This window comes from Aotus nancymaae, unplaced genomic scaffold, assembly GCF_030222135.1.
Source record: "Aotus nancymaae isolate 86718 unplaced genomic scaffold, 86718_ANA_hifiasm-v0.15.2.pri h1tg000067l, whole genome shotgun sequence".
In the NCBI taxonomy this organism is placed as follows: Eukaryota; Metazoa; Chordata; class Mammalia; order Primates; family Aotidae; genus Aotus; species Aotus nancymaae.
The window spans coordinates 14,394,607-14,412,568 of NW_026988482.1; the positions used below are offsets into that span (position 1 = coordinate 14,394,607).

Consider the following 17,962-nt stretch of genomic DNA (forward strand, 5'->3'; position numbering starts at 1 on the left):
CCTTCCCTCATTTAAATCATGCCTGCACCCACTCATCATACAACAGACGTTTTTTTGTGAGCCTACCATGTGGCAGAGACAACCCTAGGTATTAGGAATACAAGCATAAACATAGTTCTTATTTTTGAGAGGTCTATAGTTTAGAGTAGGAGACGGATATATAAGCAAATAAGTATAATACAGTATTATAAATACTATGGGTACTGTAAATCAAACATGGATGTCAAAATAGCTAGAAATAACTGTTTAGGGAACCGCAATAGTGCAGTCCAGAATGTGGAGTGTGGAGAATAAAGGGCCATGAGAGCTATGTAGGAGCCGAAGCATGGAGAGTCCTGAGTGTCCACACATATATCTAAAGGCACTGGTGACTGAAGGAGGATGCGGAGAGATTCAACCACTTTAATCATGAGAGTAATATCATATTTATGTATAGAGAGAACACTCTGGCCACAGCACAGGGAATGAATCAAAGTCGGGTGAGGTTGGAGGCTGGATATCCAATTGGGAAATAATCACAGGAATCCCAGTTGCAAGGGATGAGATCTGAACTATGACAGCTGGCAGTGGGGATAGAAAGGAAGCACTGCATTCAGGAAACAGGAAGTGGGGCTGGGTTCAGTGGCTCACACTTTTAATCCCAGTGCTTTGGGAGGCAGAGGCAGGCAGATCGCTTGAGCCCAGGAGTTCAAGACCAGCCTGGAAAACATGGCAAAACCCTGTCTTTTCTAAAAATACAGAACTAGCCAAGTGTGGTGGCATGTGCCTATCATCTCAGCTACTCTGGAGGCTGAAGCACGAGAATTATGTGAGGCTGGCAGGTGGAGGTTGCAGTGAGCAGAAATCACACCACTGCACTGCAACCTGGACAACATAGTGACACTCTGTCTCAGAAAAGGAAAAAAATAAGGAATTAAGAAGCTACAAGACTTAAGAGAATGTTTGTATTGGCAGGTCACAGGGATATAGAAATTTATAATGCCTTTCTAGTTCCTGACTTGGGTGAATAAGCAGAGGGCAACATTCTTCCTCGAAATAGGGATTATAGGAGGAGAGAAAGAATTGTCTTTTGGCCACTGTGAGTTGAAGCTGCCTTGAAGAATGACCATGTTGAGATGACTTGTTGGCAGTTTGAGATTTATTTGGATTTGGAGCTCAAATGAGAGGGCTGGACTAGAGATATTTAGCCAGAGTTCATCAACTTCTAGATGACAATTAAAGCCACAGAAGCAGACGAGGTTACTTAGAGACCACGTATAGGGTGAGAAGAGGAAAGGACAAGGATGTAGCCATGAGCAGCACCAACAAGTCAGGAGATGGAGGAAGAGGAACAGCAGAAGAAACTGAATGGGTATATTCAGTGGTAGAAGAATTTGGAGAGAGAGAATTATCTTAGAAAGTTATGGAGGAGAGAGTTTTCAGAAAAAGAGCTGGTAGGAATAGTCAAGTGCAACAGAGAGGACAATAAGTTGAGAAATATAAAGAATCAGCCCAGGTACAGTGGCTCATGCCTGTAATCCCAGAACTTTGAGGCACAGGAGGGCAGATCACTTGAGGTCAGGAGTTCAAGACCAGCCTGGCCAACATGGTGAAACCTCATCTCTACTAAAAATACAAAAATTAGCCAGGCATGGTGGCACATACCTGTAATCCCAGCTACCTGGGAGGCTGAGATGAGAGGATCACTTGAACCTGGAAGATAGAGTTTGCAGTGAACGGAGATCATGCCACTGTACTCCAATCTGGGCAACAGAGTGAGTGAGACTCTGTCTCAAAAAGAAAGAAATTTAAAGAATCCATTGGATTTGGCAATTGGGACTCTGGTAACTTTGGCAGTGCAGTGGGAAGGACCTATTGCAGAGGCTTGAACTGCTAATACAAGATAATGAATGAAGTCTTGAAATAAGTATGGTCTGTTCTGAGGAACAAGTTTCTAAAGTCTTCTTCTGGCATTTGCAGAGTGGTCAACATAAAGTCAGAATTGCATTACAGTATATTCAGGCTACTTTTATTGGGAAAATGGCACTTGGCACTGCAAAGGTCCCAGCATTACAGGAATTTTATGAATGTATGAATTTTTGAGGGCAAAGAGCCTGACTTGACATGACCTGCCACACATTTATTCTTTGTAAGCTACCATGGGAAGAAGGTGTGTACACGTGTCTTCATTATATGTCTTTCTGGGGTGCTGAGAGAAATGGATTTCATTTAACTTGAATGGGAACCACAATCCACCAATGAGAGTGCATTCACAGTCTCTGTGTGTTCACAGCCTCTCATTTCATCTCCAGGAACTACTCTATGAGTCTTCTTTATCTTATAGCAGTGTCGGCCAAACATCTCATCACTACGCTATGCAAGTGAGAAATCAAGGTAGTGTAACCTTAGGCAAGTCACTTCTCTCTGGACCTCAGTTGCCATACCTGTGATGTTAGATACCTCACAGGTCCCACCCAGATCTAGCATGCCATTTGAAAATGAACTACAGTTAATCCAAAATACCCAGGGTATATTTTGGATGTAGCAGATTTACCAAATGCTGCATCATGAATTTCTTAACATTTTCAGGCCAGACCAGGGAGAATTTGGATGACTCTCGTGGGTTTCAGGATGTTGCTGATGCTTTTCAAACCCTCAAAGTTTACTTGAAGACATGTTTCATTTAAGATAAACAAACATAAAAGCAAAAGACAATTCTGAAAGATCTAATGATCTCTACAATCTCTTAAAGTAAATGAGAGGGCTGTAATAATCTTTTGTTCAAGAAAGAAATACTAAACATGCAAACACTTATTATTGTATCAAGCTTAACACATAGAAAGAGCTTTAATTTGAACCCTCAGATATATCCACAGCAGGACTAAGTAAGATTTGTGGAAACAAGAAGGTCCCATGGCAGCTGATGCTTTGCAGCCAGCCATTGTCAATCAGGTAGAGGAGAAGTGGGGACCACAGTAGCGTGAAGTGTGGCCAGCCCACAGAGGTTGTCAGCTGTGGGGATGGGAACTGTACCTGTCAGCATGCCTTCATCCACCACACAGCTGCCATCAATCAGAACGGCATCACACGGCATTAGTACTTTGTTCCCTGTCAAAATTAATAAATCTCCAGGCACCAGGAAACGTGATTCCAGCTCTTGAACTCCAGCTGAAAGTGTGAAGAGACAGAGTTGAGTGAGGTTATTTTCCCACAAAAACATAATCCAAAATCTATTTAACTTGGATATCAATGAAAAAGCAACCAAGGTTTTTTTTTTTTTTAAAGGAGAACATCCCTCAACATTGATTCAAAATTTGAAAACAAAAAGAAAAAAAATGTAACAAATTAGAAAATAAAATAAAAACCTTTGTGTGGCAAAATAATAACTAAAAGAAACACTAATGACAAATTCAGAAACAAATTTGAAACTTACATTACATATAAAAGGTTAATATTCCCAGCTGAGCACAGTGGCATTGCATTACAGTATATTAAGTATATTACAGTGAATTGCATTACAGTATATTAAGGCTACTTTCGTTAGGAAAATGGTAATGATGCCTGTAATTCCAGCACTTTTGGATCCCAACGTGGAAGGATCATGTGAGCCTAGGAGTTTGAGACCAACCTGGACAACATAGCAGGAAGCTCATCTTCACCAAAAAATAAAAAAATTAACACCTATATTCCCAGCTACTTGGGAGACTGAGGCAGGAAGATTGGTTAATTTTGTTGTTGTTGTTGTTGTTGTTGTTGTTGTTGAGATAAAGTCTTGCTCTGCTGCCCAGGCTAGAGTGCAGTGGTGTGATCTCGGCTCACTGCAACATCTGCCTCCCAGGTTCAAGCCATTGTCCTGCCTCAGCCTCCCGAGTAGCTGGCATTACAGATGCCCACCTCTGCGCCTAGGTAATTTTTGTATTTTTAGTAGAGATGGGGTTTCACCATCTTGGCCAGGCTAGTCTCGAACTCCTGACCTCATGATCCACCCACTTAAGCCTCCCAAAGTGCTGGGATTGCAGGCGTGATCTACTGTGCCTGGCCCGAAGATTGCTTAATTTTAAGCTAAGGAGGTTGAGATTGTAGTGAGTCAAGGTCGTGCCACTGCACTCCAGCCTGGGTGACAGAGCAAGACCCTGCCTCAAAAACAAAACAAAACAAAAAAAATCCTAATATATAAAGAGTTCCTTTTAAAAAAGAGATCTCCAGCAAATAACTGTATAGCAAAATTGCTAGATATTGTCACTTCATACACACACACACACACACACACACAAACACAAGTGGTGTGTTAAGTGTCTACAAAGTTGTTCATTCTTACCCATGATAAGAAAAATGAAAGTTCTTTCTTCCTTTCTGATTGCCTGCCTGCCTTTACTTCTTTTCGTCCTTATTCAGTCTTAAAGCCATTAGGGGCTATGCAAAATAGGCATCCCTGCCGGGGGCTGGGTGAGGTGGGCTTGCAGCCTGCTCTGGTGTATTGGAGCCTAAGCAGGTCAGAAGGATGTTTACATGGCCTGGTACAGGGTGTCAGAGCTTGAGCAGGGAGAGAAGGGCCTCCATGGTGGCAATGGCTAGCCTCCCTTGATCTGCAGTTTTTCACTTTCCGTGAACTGCAGTCAGAAAATATTAAGTGGACAATCCCAGAAATAAACGATGTATACTTTTTCAGTTGTGCACCATTCTGAGTGGAGTGATTAAATCTAGCGCTGTCAGCTCCATCCCTCCTGGAACAGGAATCCATGCTGTATACGCTCCCTGTCCATCATTTTGTCAGCCACCTGGTTTTCACATTGCCTGATGCAGTATTCCTGTGCTTGTTGCAGGTTACCCTTATTTTATTTATTTTACTTGTACCCCAAAGCACAAGAGTAGTAATGCTGGCAATTCATTACACCAAAAAGAAGCAGTAAAGTGCTTCCTTTAAGTGAAAAAGTGAACATTCTCAACTTAAAGAAAGAAAACAAAATCGTATGCTGAGGTTGCTAAGAACTACAGCAAGAACAAATCAACTATCCGTAAGGTGTGAAGAAGGAAAAAGAAATTTGTGCTAGGTTTGCTGTCGCACCTCAAACTGCAAACGTTACAACCACAATGTGTAAGTGCTTAGTTAAAATGCTAAAGGTATTACATTTGTGGATCGAAGACATGAACAGAAATGTGTTCCAATTGACAGTGATCGGACTCAGTACTACACGTGGTTTCAGGCATCTAAATGGGGTCTTGGAATACATCCCCTGCAGATAAGAGGGGACTACTGTAGATACAATGAGGTTAATCAGCCAGGTTTCTCACTGAAGAAAAGAAGTCACAAATAGATAAAAGAGACACTACTACAACAAACCCGTTGGTAGTAGATTCCAATTAAAAATATCAATGTACTAGATAGAAATAATAAGGATGTAAATGTGTGTGATTATAAGAATATAGACATATGTTTGCTAGTCTTCTTGTTTATACACCAATAGTAATGAGCACATCCAGTGTCCAAATTTTGGTTTTTAAATTCCCTTTCTCCTGATAAAAGGGGTTCCTTAGAGAAAGGACTGAGTACAGGCTGGACCAAGAGAAGTATAATATAAGCTAGAATATCTTGTTGTGCCATTAAGTAGAGAAATGCTCACAGAATGATGGGGGACGTATTACAAAAATATCAAAGCCAACTTTAAAGGGCTCTCACTGCCTAAATTTGTAACAATTTGAACATCAAAGTAAATAATTATAAGAAAGATCTATAACAAATAAAATAGGGATTTATGAGTTCATAATGACATAAGTAAATGAATAAATAAATTAAGAGATAATAAATAAATTTTCCTTGCAGCAAAATGACAATTAATTAATGCAGAAGGAGAGATAACATTAGAAAATCATCATTTGGCAACTATCAAAGTAATAATTAATTTAGCCAAGAAACATCAATGTATACTAAAACTAGTGACTGAAAATTTGATGAAGATGGTTTATTTATATCATCTCAAAGTGTCTCTCAACAAAATAACCATTAATTACAAAGAAGAAAAGAATAAATTTACAATGAGGAAATCTGGCAGACACCATTTAATTAATTAATATAAGTTAAAATGACCAGTAATAGGACAAATTGAAATTATGTACCATCTGAGAGGAAGCAGTGAAAACACAGCATCACATCTGTGATATTCCAGCCAAAAATGCATAACCTGACTTTAACTAAGAGGCAACATCAGACAAATTCAAACTGAAGTACATTCTTTAAAATAACCAGAGGCAGAAGAGTGAAAGTCACAGAATTCAACTAAAAGTGGAAGATTAAAGAGACATGGTAAACAAAAGCATTGTGTCATCCATATCTCTTTTCTATTAGAACATTATTGAGACAATTGGCAAAACATGAACGAGGTCTGACCATTAGTTGGTAGAAATTTGTGAATATTAACTTCCTGATGATACTGCCCTTCAAGCAGGAAAATGTCTTTGTCTTTAAGAAATACACAGTAGACCCCATCTGTGCATGGTGGTGCACACTGGAAACTGAGACAGGAGGATGACATAAGCCCAGGAGGTCGAGGCTGTAGTGAGCTATGATTGCACCATTGCATCCTGGGCAACAGAACAAGTCCGTATCGAAAGGAAAGAGACAGAAAGAAAGGAAAGAAAGAAGGAAGGAAGAAAGGAAGGAAAAGACAGAAAAGGAATACACACTAAAGGATATTCAGGTCATGATCATGGAGCTACATGTCAGCAATTTATTCTCAAATAGTTCTAGAAAAAAAGTTATTTAAACTAATCTTGCAACTTTTTTGTAAGTTTTAAATTACTTTCTTAAAAAAGAGACATATGTATTAGATAGCATTGTTCACCTTATGATTAGAAAAATGTAAAAATTTTCCAGCACATTCTATTGGCAAGGCTGCGAGGAATCAGTCACTGACACATTTCTGGTGCGAATGCAAACTGGCATAATCTCTATGGAGAGAAATTTTGGCAATATTTTTCTAGCAAAAGTACATATGCACTTATTTCTTAACCTAGCAATTTTACTTCTCAGAATCTGTATCAAAGATATACTGGCAAAAATATGAAAACACATATGTACAAAGCTTTTTATTACAGCACTATTTGTAGTAGTAAAAAACCGAGAAAAATTTTTTCAATAGAGGATTGACGATGGGTCTCTCCACACAAGAGAGTACCATGCAGGTGAAATGATGCATGAAGAATATCTACATATACTAAGTAGTCCCTGGGAAACACAGTTACATATGTAAACTATACACAGCAGAAAATGTGGTTAAATATGCTTGATATACCTCTATTCATCTAAAAAATCAGCAGTATAAATATATATCCTATTTTGTATATGTAATATACAGCTATGAATATTATATATAATCTTTTTATATTTTTAAATGTAAGAATAAATAAAAACTAAATAAAAGTGATTATTATAGAGAGAATGAAGACATAAGGCAGAAAGAAGAGGGATAGGAACCAGACTGCCTTGAATATCTTCTGTCTTATGGATTTGACTTTCAAACCATGTAGATATTTTCTATATACATACAAAATAATACAAATATAAATTTGAAAAGCTAACAGTAAAATCTAAAGCAAAAGGAGAGAAATAAACCTATCAAGTTGTTGGCATAACCAACAGAAAACTATTTTGAGTGACTTTAAGACTTAATTTTTGAAAAATGTATAATTTGTACATTTCTAATGGGATGTCACGAATGGGAAAAAAAATTCTACAAACATCTAAAATTGTTTTTGGGAATTATATTAATGCTGAATGCATTGGTTTGTCACTCTGAGATTATTATATACGATGGGATAAAGCAAAAGAGTAATCTCTTCCTGTCATTGAGAATCAGAACCTCTGATATAGAGAAAAGAGAAACACAAGTACGATGAATAAAGTAAAGTAAAAAGCCCTTGGTTCTAAACTTGAATTGGAAATTATGAGGTCAGTATGACCTATGAAATTATGAGGTCAGTATGAGCATGAATTCTAAACTTGTATTGGAAGTTACGAGGTCATAGTGACCTCGTAATGCATTTTATCTTAAAAAACTATTTCCTAAGTATGTTTTCTAAAAAGACCTAGAAACAATGACTAACATCATTAAAATGACTACTTCTTATTGAGGTTTATAAGCACCGTATCTGGTACTGCTGCTTTACCTTGCATTTTTATGTATGGAGATGGCTTCTTTCTTTAAACCTCACAAGCCAAACTCTGCTAGCTTCAGACTTTTCTTCTGTAGCTTTCTTACCTCTCACAGCCTTCCTAGAATTAAAGAGTTAGGACCTGACTCTGGATTAGGCTTTGTCTTACAGAAATGTGACTGGTTTGAGCTTCTGTTCAGACCATTACAACTTTCTCTACATCAGTAATAAGGCTGCTTCACTTTTTATCATTTGTGTGTTCACTTTTGGAGCAGTGCTTTCAATTTCCTTCAAACACTTGTCCTTTGCATTCACAACTTGGATAACTGGTACAAGAGTCCCAGCTTTCAGTGTATCTCAGCTTTCAACATGTCTTCCTCACTAAACTTAATCATTTCTAGCTTGATTTTAAAATCAGAAACACGTAACTCTTGCTTTTGCTAGAATACTTAGAAGCCAGCACAGGGTTATCAATCAATCTAATGTTAATACTGTTGGGTCTCCGGGAGTGGGGAGGCCTGAGGAAAGAGAGAGAGAGAGACGTGGGAATGGCCAGTTGGTGGACATCTGATACTGATTAAGTTTGCTATCTTACATGAGCATGGTTCATGGTGCCCCAAAACAATTATCATAGCAATATTAAATATCACTGATCACAGATCACCACAACAGATATAATCACAAAGGAAAAGTCTGATGTATTTCCAGAGTTACCAACATGTGACGCAGAGACATGAAGAAAGCACATGCTTTTAGAAAAACGGCATGGCTAGACTTGCTCAATGCAGGTTTGTCAGAAATCTTCACTTGGTTAAAACAAATGCAGTATCTTTGAAGCACAATAAAGCAAGGGGCAATAAACGTGCTGGTATATGTATCACAAGTATGTCTACACATGCACTTGACTCTATTGAGGAAATTTTAACATTGCTAGTATAACTATTTTTAAATTATGAGGTTTTAAAAGATGTGATAAAAGAATTAAAAAGACTCTATATTTCAGAGCTATATGCTGAAATATTTTCAAATAAAATATGATATCTGGGATAGTTCCAAAATAATCTAGGGTGGGGAGTTACTAGAACAGATGAAAAAAAGATTCAATAAGTTGGTAATTATTTACTCTGGGTGACAGGTACATGAGGTTTTATTATAGTATTCTCTCTATTGTATATGCTCAAAGTGTTTTATCATAAAAAGTAAGAACACAAAAAAAAATCCAGTGTATTTTTAAAAGGTAAAAATTCACTTCCAACCAAGGGAGAATAAAACGAGCAGAATTATCTTCCCACTGGAAGCAACCATATAAAAGATATGAAACAATGATTTTTAGACACTGAACATCAAACAACAAAAAAGATGGGAAACAAATAAAGGTGTTCTACATTTGCCAAGCTTACTCTCTTTAAAAAGTTTCCAAGCCACTGTGCAGAGAAGGGAAACCCAGACCAAGTCCAGATGACTCCTGAGTTCAGAACACAAAGATGAGCATCTATGGAGATCTTGGCAGTTTGAGTTCATAGAGCAGCGTGCTGGGGAGGTAACTGTCCAGGGGAGACCCACGAAGATCTGCAGAGGGTCTCTCCTTAGTGTGAAGCAAGCTACTGATCAGCACATTTACATGATAGAACTACTAGCAAATGAACAACTGTACATTTACATTTAAAAATACCATTTACAATAGCATCAAAAATATGAATTACTTAAGAATAAATCTGAGAAAAAAATGTGTAAGGCCCATACACTGAAAACTGCAAAACACTGCCAAAAAAATCAAAGATGTAAACAAATGAAGAGATGTTATATCCGTAGAGCAAAAGAGTTTAATGTTACTATATCAATTTTCCACAAATGTATCTATAGGTTTTACACAATCCCAATAAAAATCCCAGCATTTTTATCCCTACATCAAAAAGTCTAATAGAGCACAAATAGACAGTCTAAGGCCAAACCTCAAGGAACTAGAGAAACAAGAACAAACCACACCCAAACCCAGCAGAAGAAAATAACAAAGATCAGAGCAGAACTAAATGAAATTGAAACAAACAAACAAAAAACCTCACAAAAAATATATGAAACAAAAAGCTGGTTCTTTGAAAAGATAAAATTAATGGACCATTAGTGAGATTAACCAAGAAAAGAAGAGAGAATATCCAAATAAACTCAATTAGGAACAAAACAGGAGATATTACAACTGCTACCACAGAAACACAAAAGATCATGGGAGAGAGATCCAAGATGGCTGATGATTAGCAGCTCGGGCACGTACCTCCCAGTGAAAGCGCAAAGAACGAGAGGACGCCACACTTTCAGACGAATATTTGTTGCTCATGGACCAGGAGATTCCCAGTGGAGGAGCCCCACGGGTCGCCAGGGCGACTCTTGTGGCCGGCGTGGTGGTTTTGCTGGTGCCTTAGCACGCCAGTTCTTGGTGCAGAGTCCGGAGATTCCCGGGCAGAAAAGCACCATCAATCTTAACACCACTGTTTTGGCCGGCTCAGTGGATTGCTCAGATCTCGGCGCAGGGAATCAACAAGTTGGACGTCAGAGACCCAGTTAGAAAGCCGGTAATTATAAAGACGACAGACAGACAAATATATAATGAAGGGAAGAAACCAGCGTAAAAAGGTAGAGAATACTCAAAATCAGAATGCCTCTCCCTCTACAGGGGATTGCAATTCCTCATCAGTAACGGAACAAGGCTTAATAGATTACACGTGTGTTCCAATAACAGAAGCAGGTTTCAAAACGTGGGTGATAAGAAACTTCTGTGAATTAAAAGAACTTGTTCTAACCCAATGCAAAGAAACTAAGAACCTTGAAAAAAGGTTTGACGAACTGTTAACGAGAATGGACAATTTAGAGAAGAATATAAGTGAATTGATGGAGCTGAAAAACACAACACGAGAACTTCGCGAAGCATGCACAAGTTTAAACAGTCGAATTGATCAAGCAGAAGGAAGGATATCAGAAGTCGAGGACCAGCTCAGTGAAATGAAACGAGAAGACAAGAATGCAGAAAAAAGGATGAAAAGGAATGAGCAAAGTCTCCAGGAAATATGGGACTACGTGAAAAGACCTAATTTACGTTTGATAGGTGTACCTGAATGTGATGAAGAGGATGAATCCAAGTTGGAAAATACTCTTCAGGATATCATTCAGGAAAATTTTCCCAACCTGGCAAGGCAGGGTAATATTCAACTCCAGGTAATACAGAGAACACCACAAAGATATTCTTCAAGAAGACCAACCCCAAGGCACATAATCGCCAGATTTATTAGAGTTGAAATGAAGGAGAAAATACTAAGGGCAGCCAGAGAGAAAGGTCAGGTTACCCATAAAGGGAAACCTATCAGACTTACAGCAGATCTCTCAGCAGAAACCCTACAAGCCAGAAAAGAGTGGGGACCAATATTTAACATCCTTAAAGAAAAGAACTTTCAACCCAGAATTTCCTATCCAGCCAAACTAAACTTTATGAGCGAAGGAAAAATTAAATCTTTTGCGAACAAACAAGTACTTAGAGAGTTTACCACCACCAGGCCTGCTTTACAAGAGCTTCTGAAAGAAGCACTATACATATAAAGGAACAACCAATATCAGCCTTTCCAAAAATATATCAAAAAGCAAAGAACTTTAACACAATAAAAAATTTACATCAACTAATGGGCAAAACAGCCAGCTAGCATCAAACGCCGGTATTAAACTTATATATATTTTAATTGGATAAAAAGCCAAAACCCATCGGTATGCTGCATCCGGGCCCATCTTACATGCAACAATACACAAAGACTCAGAGAGAAGGAGGAAGATTTACCAATCAAACAGAGAGTAAAAATAAACTAATAAACAAAAAGCAGGAGATGCAATTCTCGCCTCTGATAAAGTAGACTTTAAAGCAACAAAGATCAAAAGAGGTGAGGAATGACATTACATAATGGCAAAAGGATCAATGTAACAAGAAGAGCTAACGATTCTATAGATCAACGAGATAGAAAATTAACAAGAATATTCAGAACTTGAACTCAGACCCGGAACAAGTAAACTTAATAAACATTTATAGAACTCTCCACTTCAAATACACAAAACATACATTACCACCTCACACCTATTCCAAAGGTGACTATATAATTGGAAGTAAATCACTCCTCAGTAATCGCATAGCATTTCATAGGTTTAAATTAAATATTGGTTGGCTGTTTGTTTGTTATCTTCTTCCCTTATTCCTTCCTGACTACATCATTAAGTATAATTATCAGTATAAAAGAGCTTTTCAATACCCATTACTAAATTGCATTCTAGCCTGGGCAAGAAAGCAATACTCCCATTCTCTCTCCCTCTTTCTTTTCCTTCTCCCTCCTCCCCATTCTCTCTCTCTCTTTCTCTTCCTTTTTCCTCCTTCCTATTCTCTCTCTCTCTTTAAAGAAAAAAAAAAAAAAAGATCATTCAAAGATACTATGAACACCTTTATGCAAACAAACTAGAAAACCTAGAGGAGATGGATAAATTCCTGTATATATATAACCCTCTTAGATTAAACCAGGAAGAAATATAAACTGTGAACAGACAAATAACAAGCAGCAAGATTAAAATGGTAATTTAAAATTTATGAAGAAAAAAAGTCCAGGACCAGATGGATTCACAGCTGAATTCTATCAGACATTCAAAGAAGAATTGGTATCAATCCTATTGACACTATTCCACAGATAAAGAAAGAGGAAGTCCTCCCTAAATCATTTTATGAAGTCAGTATCACCCTAATACCTAAACCAAATCTGGGTGACAGGTATATGAGGTTTTATGATAGTATTCTCTCTACCGATGTATACGTTTGAAGTATTTTATCATAAAAAGTAAGGACAAAAAAAGCCCAATATATTTTTTTTTAAATTCACTTCCAACCAAGAGAGAATAAAAAGAACCAGAATTATCTTCCCACTGAAAGCAACCATATAAAAGATATGAAACAATGGTTTTTAGACACTGAACATCAAACAACAAAAAAGATGGGAAACAAACAAAGGTGTTCTACATTTGCCAAGCTTACTCTCTTTAAAGTTTCCAAACCACTGTGCAGAGAAGGGAAACCCAGACCAAGTCCAGATGACTCCTGAGTTTAGAACACAAAGATGAGTGTCTATGGAGATTTTGGCAGCTTGAGTTCATAGAGCAGAGTGCTGGGGAGGTAACTGGCCAAGGGAGAGCCACGAAGATCTTTAGAGGGTTTCTCCTTAGTGTGAAGCAAACTACCTCACACTAAGGAGAGAACATGACAAAAAAAAAAAGAAAGAAAAGAAAACTACAGTGTCCCTGATGAACACAGGTGCAAAAATCCTCAACAAAATACTAGCTAACTGAATCCAGCAGCATATCAAAAAGATAATCCACTATGATCAAGTGGGTTTCATACCAAGAATGCAGGGATAATTTAACATCCACAAGTCAATAAATGTGATACACCACATAAAGAAAATTAAAAACAAAATCACATGATTATCTCAATAGATGCAGAAAAAGCAGTTGACAAAATCAAGCATAGCTTTACGATTAAAACCCTCAGCAAAATTAGCATAGCAGGGATGTACCTTAAGGTAATAAAAGCCATCTATGACAAACCCACAGCCAACATTATACTGAATAGGGAAAAGTTGAAAGCATTTCGCCTGAAAACTGAAACAAGACAAGGATGCCTGCTTTCACCACTTTTACTCAACATAATATTGGAAGTTCTAGACAGAGCAATCAGACAAGAGAAAGAAATTAAGGGCATCTGAATCAGTAAAGAGGAAGTCAAACTGTCGCTGTTCACGAATGATATGATAGTATACCAAGACAACCTTAAAAACTCATCCAAAAAGCTCCTAGAACTGGTTAATGAATTCAGCAAAATTCAGCAGGATACAAAATTAATGTACACATATCAGTAGCTTTGCTATACACCGACAGTGACCAAGCTGAGAATCAAGTCAAGAATGTAACCCCTTTTATAATAGCTGCAAATACAATGAAATACATAGAAATAGGCCTAAGCAAAGAGTGAAGGTCCTTTATAAGGAAAACTACGAAACACTGCTGAAAGAAATTATAGATGATACAAACAAATGGAAATAGGTCTCATGCTCATGGAGGGGTAGAATCAATATTGTAAAAATGACCATACTGCCAAAATCATTCTACAAATTTCCATGAAAATACCACCATCATTCTTCACAGATCTAGAAAAAATAATCCTAAAATTCATATGGAACCAAAAAAGAGCCCGCATAGCCCAAGCAAGACTAAGAAAAAAGAACAAATCTGGAGGCATCACATTATCCAACTTCAAACTATACTATAAGGCCAGTCACCAAAACACCATGGTACTAGTATAAAAAATGGGCATATAGACCAATGGAACACAATAGAGAACTCAGAAATAAATCCAAATACTTACAGCCAACTGATCTTTGACAAAGCAAACAAAAACATCACATGGGGAAAGGTCACCTTATTCAACAAATGGTGCTGGGATAATTGGCAAGCCACATGTAGGAGAATTAAAATGGATCCTCATCTCTCACCTTATACAAAAATCGACTCAAGATGGATCAAAGATTTAAATCTAAGACTTGAAACCATAAAAATTCTAGAAGATAACATTGGAAAAATCCTTCTAGACAGTGGCTTAGCCAAAGACTTCATAACCAAGAACCCAAAAGCAAATGCCAAAAAAAAAAAAGATAAATAGATGGTACTTAATTAAACTAAAAAGCTTCTGCACAGCAAAAGAAATAAACAGCAGAATAAACAGAAAACCCATAGAATGGGAAAAAAATCTTTGCAATCTATACTTTTGTTGAAGGACTAATACCCAGAATCTATGAGGAACTCAAACAAATTAGAAGGAAAAAAACAATGTCATCAAAAATTGGGCTAAGAACATGAATAGACAATTCTTGAAAGAAGATATACCGATGGCCAAGAGACATATGAAAAAGTGCTCAACATTACTAATGATCAGGGAAATGAAAATCAAAACCACAGTGTGGTATCACCTTACTCCTGCAAGAATGGCCATAATCAAAAAATCAGAAAATAATAGATGTTCACAAGGAGGTAGTGAAAAGGGAATACTTTTACGCTGTTGGTGGAAATACTAGCACAAACACTATGGAAAACAGTATGGAGATTCCTTGAAGAATGAAAAGTATATTTACCATTTGATCCAGCAATCCCACTCCTGGGTTTCTACCAGAGGAAGAGAAGTCATTATATGAAAAAGACACTTAAACCTGCATGTCTATAGCAGCATAATTTGCAATTGTAAAAATATGGAAGCAGCCCAAATGCACATCAATCAATAAGTGGATAAAGAAAATGTGGCATATATGTAACATGGAGTACTATTCAGTCATAAAAAATGAAATAATGGCATTTGCAGCAACCTAGGTGGAATTGGAGACTATTATTCTAAGTGAAATAACTCAGGAATGGAAAACCAAACATTGCATGTTCTCACTTATAAGTGGGAGCTAAACTATGAGGACACAAAGGCCTAGGAATGATACAATGCACTTTGGGGATTCAGGGGAAAGGGTGGGAGGAGATTGAAGGATAAAAGACTACACACCAAGTATAGTGCACACTGCTCAGGTGATGGGTACACCAAAATCTCAGAAATCACCACTAAAGAAATTATTCATATACCAAAATAAATAAATAAATACATGTTTAACCAGAAAAAAATTATATTCCCCTTAAAAATATTTTATTTCCTTTAACTGTTTGATTACATCACTAGAATGTATTTTGAACTTTATATTCTACATGTGTACTTTATAAACAAGCCTGAAATAGATGCCTAAAAGAGTTACTAATACAAAAACACATACATATTTCCACAACTTAGAATATACTTATCAGTTTCAGTAATTACATAGCCGGTATCACTGCACTTATGGCTAAACACTGGTAACCCAGCCAGGTGTAGAGCATGTTTGTGTTTTTCAGAATGTATTACAAATTATTATTTTTAAGGAAAGAGCTACATTTTAAGTGTGTACAGATGAGAATTTTGGCTTGCAGAACTGTTTTTAATATTCATGTATGGTATGTTCTTGGCAAAGAAAATGGACATTTGTTCCCACTGTATGACTTTAATAGACAGATCAGTAGACACCCCAGGAATACTCTAAGGAAGCAACCCCAGGTTATGGAAAATATCTCATAAAACATTGGTACCTTTGAATCTTATTTGTGACAATTGTTTATGTTATTGCACATTTCATATTAATATTGAATGAGAAATTTTAACAGATTTTTTAATGAGCTTCTAAAGATTTACAAATTTAAGCCTATATTTCTATAAATAATTGTAATTCTAAAGAAATCCCAGCAATTTTTAAAGAAATTGACAGACTGAGTTCAAAAGTCATATAGAAACCTAAAGGGCTCAATACTATCAAAATAACTCTGAAAAAGAAGACCAGGCCGGGCACAGTGGCTCACACCTGTAATCCCAGCACTTTGGGAGGCTGAGGCGGGTGGATCATTGGGTTGGGAGTTCAGAACCAGCCTGACCAACATGGTAAAATCCCGTCTCTACTAAAAATACAAAAATTAGCTGGGCATGGTGGTGCATGACTGTAATCCCGGCTACGCAGGAGGCTGAGGCAGGAGAATTGCTTAAACCCGGGAGGCAGAGATTGCAGTGAGCCAACATCACACCATTGCACTACAGTGACAGAGCCAGACTCTGTCTCAAAAAAAAGAAAGAAAGAAAGAAGAAAGGAAGGGCAAAGCTGGAGAACTAACATTACCCTATTTCGAGACTTATTATAAAGCAACATTGTGTGGTATTTACATATTTAAAAAGCAAATAGGTCAATAAAATTGGATAGGGAATCAAAAAATAGATCCATACATATATGAACAACTGATTTTTGACAAAAGGTGAAAAGTCAATTCAGTGGAGAAAAGATAGTCTTTTCAACAAATGGTATTAGAACATTTGAATATCTTTTTTTGCAAAAAATGAGCCTCAATTAAAAAAAATTCAAAATGCAATATACGGCTACACATAAAACCTAAAACTCTAAAAGACAATACAGAAAATCATGGCCACCTTGACAAATATATCTTAGAAATGACATCGAAAGCATGATCCACCAAAGAAAACATTTATAAACTGTACTTTAACAAAAGTAAAAATATCTGCTCTTTGAAAAACACTGTAAAGAGAGTGGGAAGGTCAGTCATAGACTGAGAGAAAATATTTGCACATCATTTATCTGATAAAGGACACGTAACCATAATATAGAATAAACTCTCAATTTTAATAATAAAAATAATCTAATAACAGATTTGAACAAATGCTTCATCAAAAAATATGAGTGGCAAATAAGCATTTGAAAAGATGTTCAATGCCATTAGTCATTAGGGAAATGCAAATGAAAACAGTGATGAGATACTACCACAAACTAAAGTGACCAAAATTAAAATGACTGACCCCACCAAGTGTGGTCAAGAGTGTGGAGCACCTAGAACTCTCTTACACTGCTGGCACAAAACATGCCACCACTTTGGACAAAAGATTGACAGTTTCTTAAAATGTTAAATATCTGTCAAGTACATGTCCCGGCTGTTCCATAACTAGGTATTTTCCCATAAGAAATGAAAGAGTATGTCAATATACAGCTTGTACCTAAATGATCATAGCACCATTGCTTGGACTAGCCAAAGACTGAAACCCAAATATGCATCAACAGGTGAACAGATTAACAAACTAGTATATCCACACAATGAGATAGCCTCAGAAATAAAAGGAATATGATTGATACACTTAATAAAATGGATA

General features: G+C 37.0%; 1 protein-coding gene across 3 annotated transcripts in view; it reads right to left on the bottom strand.

Moving 5' to 3' along the window:
* The window catches only part of ATP13A4 (ATPase 13A4), a 143,867-nt gene that overhangs the window by 62,050 nt on the left and 63,855 nt on the right, over positions 1-17,962 (bottom strand). For all 3 annotated transcript variants that reach the window (XM_064366925.1, XM_064366924.1, XM_064366926.1), the window contains one exon: positions 3,013-3,147. In XM_064366925.1, the coding sequence (XP_064222995.1) occupies positions 3,013-3,147 (135 nt within the window). The remainder of the gene's footprint in view (positions 1-3,012; positions 3,148-17,962) is intronic.